This window comes from Condylura cristata, unplaced genomic scaffold (assembly GCF_000260355.1).
Source record: "Condylura cristata isolate star-nosed mole 26May11 unplaced genomic scaffold, ConCri1.0 scaffold00009, whole genome shotgun sequence".
NCBI lineage: Eukaryota > Metazoa > Chordata > Mammalia > Eulipotyphla > Talpidae > Condylura > Condylura cristata.
This window is the reverse complement of record NW_004567110.1, coordinates 13,830,263-13,837,105: the sequence shown is the minus strand read 5'-3', so window position 1 is coordinate 13,837,105 and position 6,843 is coordinate 13,830,263. Positions and strand designations below refer to the sequence as shown.

General features: G+C 32.5%; 1 protein-coding gene across 1 annotated transcript in view; it reads right to left on the bottom strand.

Annotated features, from left to right (window-relative positions):
- The window catches only part of TAF2 (TAF2 RNA polymerase II, TATA box binding protein (TBP)-associated factor, 150kDa), a 54,747-nt gene that overhangs the window by 38,132 nt on the left and 9,772 nt on the right, over window positions 1-6,843 (bottom strand). Inside the window, exons 6-9 of the mRNA XM_004679996.2 lie at window positions 6,033-6,264; window positions 3,440-3,624; window positions 2,104-2,217; window positions 627-782 (exon numbers count right to left, since the gene is read on the bottom strand). Of these exons, the coding sequence (XP_004680053.1) occupies window positions 627-782; window positions 2,104-2,217; window positions 3,440-3,624; window positions 6,033-6,264 (687 nt within the window). The remainder of the gene's footprint in view (window positions 1-626; window positions 783-2,103; window positions 2,218-3,439; window positions 3,625-6,032; window positions 6,265-6,843) is intronic.

Below are 6,843 nucleotides of genomic sequence, written 5' to 3'. Positions count from 1 at the left end.
CTCTGGCCTGTACTCCAGTTCTGTAAAATAAATCTTAAAAAAATATAAATAGATAGGTAGATGGATGGGTGGATGCGTCTATCTATTGGTTAAGTGAATTACAGCCTATTTTTTTTTGTTTTTGGCTAAATCTTTAAATAATAAGAAAAAGATGTGATAATGAGAGAAAACACACATACCCATAAAAAGCAATCAACAGAACAAGCACTTACTATGTTACCAGAGCTCCTGTATTTGACATGTGTCATGTCTCACAATTCCTGCCCACAGGATTTCTACTGCCATTATTACATTTTCCTTATACAGATGAGGCTTGGAAAGGTTACACTAAGTCACAAAGTTTGTAAATGTATGAGATAAATTCAAAAGCAATCTGACTCCAGAACATACAGCTACATTATAAATGACTACTATCAGGTCAGGAGGTGGATATATCTAATTTGATATGGTAAGGAGTTTATAAATATTTGCTTCCTTAGACAATAAAAGTAGGTAAAAAAGACGATTAGTCTTTCTTAGTAAAGTGATGTTCATGTTGCTGGAAATATCAAGGACTTTCAAATGACAGTACATATTTTATAATTTTTTTAAATAAAGGACTTGGTGACTTAGAATCAAGAGAATACTCAGATGTCTTACTAACTTTAACTTCTACATGGAAAGTGAACTTAGCTATTTTTACCTCTTTAATCCAGTGGCGGTATTCATTAACACCAAAAGTTTTTTTCATCCAAAGTCCATAAATATAGCCTGAAATTCCTTTTAGTACCCATTCATCAGACCTATGCAAAATATAAACTTTTTTCAATCAAAACCTCTTGATAAAAGACCAAAGAGGGTAACAAAACAATGTCAGGTATACTTTTCTGACTTCTTAAAACAAAGTTATTATCAAATATTTGATTTTTCTGTTTTCTAGAACTTTCATCAGATCTGGCTTTATCTTACTTAATTATGAAACTGTTTAATAGGCAGCTCCCCTGCCCACCTGTGACCATTCAGGTGATTATTTTTCACAAAACTTTTCCTCTTGCAAAGCAGTAGCAGCAGCTCTCTGCCCACTTGTGTAAATCAGGTGTCACTTTTTACTTGCTCCTTTCCTAATAAACCTGTCCTTCTACAATGTAAAATAGTAATAGTAAAAACAGCTGGCTAGCCTTATTAAAAGTAGAATGTGCCTGTGTTTGTGCTCTGCAGTGCTGTTTGGTTCCCTCCTGCCCAACTCTGCACAAGCTGTGTGCTTGTAAGGACTACTCGCTTCCCCCTGGTCAGGGACACACTATTCCATTCTCAAAATCCACATTCTAACACTGTAAATCCCATTTACACTTATCACTGAAATTCCAAGACCCCAAGTTTAATTACTTATTTTTTGGTTTCTCAAGAGGAAAGTCAATTGATGCCATTCATTCCTTCAGTTGTATACTTATCTTTTCATTCATTTGCTTACTCAAACATTTTGCCTGCCATGGTCCATCCAATCATTATTCTTTAATAAAACTATAGTAATGTTAGGAAAAGTATAAAGCATGAGCCCTTGCCCTCAGTCTTCTCCCCTCCAATAGAGAAGGAAAACAAACTGAGATTCGTATACTATGTACAGTACAGAATGGTTATAATTATATAATCCTAGGGGAGATTGTGTATTTCTTCAAATTCACCTCAAGTTAATCAAAATGAAAATAAAGTGTTTTGCTCACACCTTTCAAGTAAATTAGGATAGAGCTAGGTGCTAGTAAGTTTATCCTTACATCATCATTGTACAGAAATATATTTGACCTTAAACATTACCTTGATCATTGCCAGCTATGCTAAGCACTGACATTAGCATTCTAGCTATAATTTTCTATACACTCAAATCTTTGTATCTATAGTATTTATTCAGTTCTTTAAGAAATTGTTGCTATCAAAATTTTCATTTTATTATAAATTTGAGAACTATATTGAACTCTGGAAAAATTTAGGATGAAATTTATATTCACTATTAAATACAGATTGAATACAGATTAGTGTCTCTTAAATTAATTATCCAGAAATGGGACAAAGTTCAATATCCACTAAGAAATGCTTTTGCTCAGGAACTTAAATTTTGAAATTACTCACCAAGACATTCTGGATATGAAACATCCAAAAAATTGCTGAGCCAAGGACTGAGCTAAACACCTTCTAGTCAAAGGTGTCTCATCTATAATCATGGCACTGTGTAAAAGATTTGTGCTGGAATTTAAAAGGAGACAATTAAAAGAAATAAACAATTAGTCAAAATAAAGTAGTCAAACTTTTTTAAATAATGAAATTTAATTTAGACATAAAAAGAAAAATAACAATATTCTTCCCAAGAGCTTTCATGTTCTTTCAAAATTTAACTGACATCCATTTGCTTAAGGCAAGGAACACAAAGTTTCCCATTCATTACACGCACACACACAAAATAAATACTTTTTGGGAATTTGGGGGAGTCATCAATTAATCAGAAACTGACAGAGGCCAAACTCTTCTAATATTTATATCTTCCCCCCCCCCAAAAAAAAATCAGGGTTTTTTTTGTGCTCTATTATTTACTTTTACATACATCACCCATCAGATTCTTGTAACACTCACACTCCGCAGAATGTGAGGGCAATACCATTCTTTTTTGCAGATGATGTAAAATAATGGACATAGAAATATAAAAATTCTAAAGTTGGAATCATTCAAGTAATGAAGAGGTTAGAGAGGATAGAAAAAGAGAGAAAATTAAATTTCCCCTCTCTGTTTTGGGTACAGTTTTTTTGGTATATTTTTAAATAGTACTATTTTAAAATACTGCTAAGAAAAACAGTCCCACCAACTATCCACATAAAAGATTTTTATTAAGTGTGTGATTTATATATTTATTTAAAGATCTATTTATTTATGCATACAAGAACTGGGGTACAAGCCAGAGGTGCGGTGGGTAAGAGAGTTCACCAGAGACAGAGTGGGGAACAGAATAGGCAGATCGACTGAAATATACTGCTGAGGGGAGCAGCAGGCATGACAGGTAAGGTCTGCTGCACCATGTGGGTGACCTCCCAGGCTGGGGATCGAATTTGTGCAGCAGTGGCTGAGGCTAGCTTCATAGTGCTAACCCCTGAGTCATCAGGGAGGCCTCCTGACTTATATTTTCTGTATGATTTTTTCGAAATGCATAACCAGGAAAGACACTAAAAGAAATACATAAAATACTAGCATTGATTAATTATAGAAGTTAGTATTAAAGTATTTGGTGTATTTTGAAATTTATGTATTCATGCCTTTCTACATTTATAAATTTTACAAATGCTGTATTTTCTACAAAGGCAATCATTCTAAATTAAATGGAAAAAGTTCAAAACATATCCTTAAAGCTGATCACAAAATAACATGTCTTCAATCATTACCATAAATTTAGGTATTTCATATTTCTGGAGATACCAACCTAAAAATGCTCATGGAAGCATAAGCAGCCACTTCAACATATGCTTCGTCAATGAATACAGTCTTAAAACATGAGTATGGATACCGACATGTAAGAATTTCTTCATAAAATTCAAAAACTTCATGAAGGTATGATGTGGTATGTTTAAGCAATGGAAGAAGTTGGGGCAAACAAAAATGGGTAACCTAAAAATAAAAAGCAGGAAAGATCATTAAATGGAAAACTTAAATATTTCAATTTTCTTAAATATCTCAATTATAAATAACTGCACATAAGTACCCCTCCTCCCTTTTTTTAATACAAACCATGACACTGAAAAAAAGTGCTGTGTGATTTTAGTGATGTTCACTGTCTTCAAAATATTTTTTGTAGTTAAATAGTTAAATTCATGATAGACTGTAAATCTGTGAAATGCTTATATCTAATGAAAATATAACTGGTTCAAATTAAGATTATTCTATATATACACACACAAAAAATGTAACTTTCCAAAGTTTACTGTAAAGCCACCTTTGATTCATAAATACCTAGCCTAACTATGAATGTCATAGTACTACCTTAATTTACAGTTAATATTAATCATACTAACTTCACTGCACATAAAGAATAATTACTGTACTATAGTCCTTTAATATTTTAACTACATATTGAAAACAGCAGGGAAATTTTTTGGTAGTTAAGAGATAACACTCACAAAAGAAACAGTAATTCTGATTTTCTTACTGGTTTACATCCTATCTTGGACACAGACACACAAATGTCGTATACCTTTTCATTCCATATTATGATTCTGTGTCACATGAATGACATCAATCAGATACAAATCACTACTACTAGAATGACTCATTAAGGTTTTATGTAGGTGACTGAATGTGAACTAATCTTTTTTGAACTGACCACAAGTTTGATAAGGTAAAGAGAGGACATACCAAACATTGCCTAAGATAGGAAGAAATATAGTATGATCAGGAAAATCTATTCAAACGCTACAAGATATAACAAATACAGATGGGAAAATAATGGCAAAAAGGTTGGAAAAGAAAACACGCCAAAATCTAAAAGACCTTGAAGATAATGTTAAAGAATTCTTATTATTGCAGTATTACACAGACAAAAAAGCTTTTAACAATAAAAATCACCCCAATAGCAATATAACAAAAGAACAGAGTAGAGACACTACCATAATAATGCAGGATGATTACCTATGTGTTAGTGTCAGATGACAAAATGCATGATGATTATTAACACTCTTGTTAGTACACAAACAGAAAATAATGCTCACCAAAAAAGACTCACATGTAGACAAAACTACATGATAGCATATTTACTGATAATGTGGTTAAAAACTATTATTTATTGAGACAGAAAAAAAAAACCAAAACTCTGTCATGAGGCTGTAAGTACTCAAAAAAAAATACCTTATTGTCAATTACCATTCTCCTATTTCCATGGTTCAGTGTGGGAGAAAAAAGTTCTTCCAAAAAACAAAATAGGTACTATTCAAATATTGATTTTAAAGTTGGTATTTTACCAAAAATTATAAAATTCACTGCTTATCTTACCAGTGGATATACTTTTAAGAGTCATTATAAGTATAGCAAAAACAGAAGCCCTTCACAAAACATTTACCATGAAGGATTTTATCAAATGCATGAATTTCAGAAAAGCATATATCAGAAGAGACCTAGTTGCTCACTAATAGTCTAAAACTTGTTTTTGCCCATCTAACTAAAAGGAACACTGTTGAGACACACATGGTCATAATATAAGCCTATATTAAAAAAAAAAAAAAAAGTAAAATTGAAAACCAAAGGACTAAAAGTAAATAAAAAGATTCATCCAAATGTTGCATGTTATATGTCCAGACGCCAAGAGGTTTAGTAATCAGTAAGTCACATCCTAAACCAGAAGTGCAGACTTGGGCCATCTGACCACACTATTTGGCCTATCAATTTTAGGATATGCTTTATGGCAGACACAGACTGGGAGACCGTGTAAGAAGCCTTCACTGAATTTGCTAGCCAGAATACCACCATTGCCTCAGCTTTTTGTCTTTTCTTTTGCATATGTTGAAATGATGGTACTTTTTAATTCTGAAATTGCCGTATTTTAAAATCTAGAGGTGGGACTATTGCATTCAAAAAACATATTCCAAATAAAAAGACAGCATTAGTAATCAACAATATTAGTTACTATAATCATATACCTTCTACCCAAAATACACTTAGTTTTTTGGATTACTAAAATCTCTCTTGGAAAAAATATGAAATTTAACACGACAATATTTTAAAGGAATTCAAAAATTCACATCATTACAACAGATTAGGAAATTTTTTTCTTTCATAATATTCAAAAGTTGAAAGAGGAGTTTAAAAAAAACTTAATATTTCAACTACGGTGATGGCACATGGGTGATTTGGTGGTGGGAAGCCCCAGGGGATTACAACTGAGATAGATAAATGCACAAAAAAATGTAAAAATAAACTATTATATTATTCATTAAAAAAAACAAACTTAATCTTTCATTAATATCTTTTTTTAGCTAGCACTAAAAGGGTGGGAAGAGAGGAAGGAACAGGAAGATACAACTTACTTCATGCATATACGGATCAACAAGTATTTCAAAAGGTCCAATGGCTAAGGAGATATTTGATGCTGCTGTTGGAATGGTCAGCATGTAATGGAAGGTCTTCTTCCTCATATCATGGGTATACACTGTCTCCACCAAATCTCCATTGGAAACAGCCACCATTGCAGCATCTACTGTAAATTCTAATTTCCATGTACATAACTCAGAATATGAATCAACACATGGGAACCAAAATCTAGAAAAAAGACAGTATACAACATATGAGAGTATAACCTACAACTGTTTTCTCCACATACAGTCTAATCTTAAAAAAAATACAAATAAAAAGAGACCTAACATGGATGGAGCTGGAAGGCATCGTGCTAAGTATAATAAGCCAGAAAGAAAAAGATATATTAAATAATAGATGGTGTCACTTGTATGTGAAATATAGAGAAACCAAAGAGTCAAACAAAGACAAACTATAAAACCAATCCTTGACAAGTGACAATAGGTCATTCAGAAGGGGGCGGTCGAAAAGGGAGGGTTGAGGAGAGGGGAAAGCACAACAAACAATGGCAGAGGACTATGGGTACCTGGTGGTGGGGGCACAATGATGACACCTAATCGTGCCATCTGTATTGTCAAAACATTAACAGAGTAAAACAATGGTACTTCATTAATTAAAAAAAAAAAAGATAGAAACCTATTTCCAAATATTATTAGTCAGTATTAAAAATTATGTGACTTTGCTGGTTCTAACCCTAGAAAAAGCATGCAAATTTTTAATTTGCAATTTTTAAATTAAAAACAATTTTAACTGGTGTATTTGCAT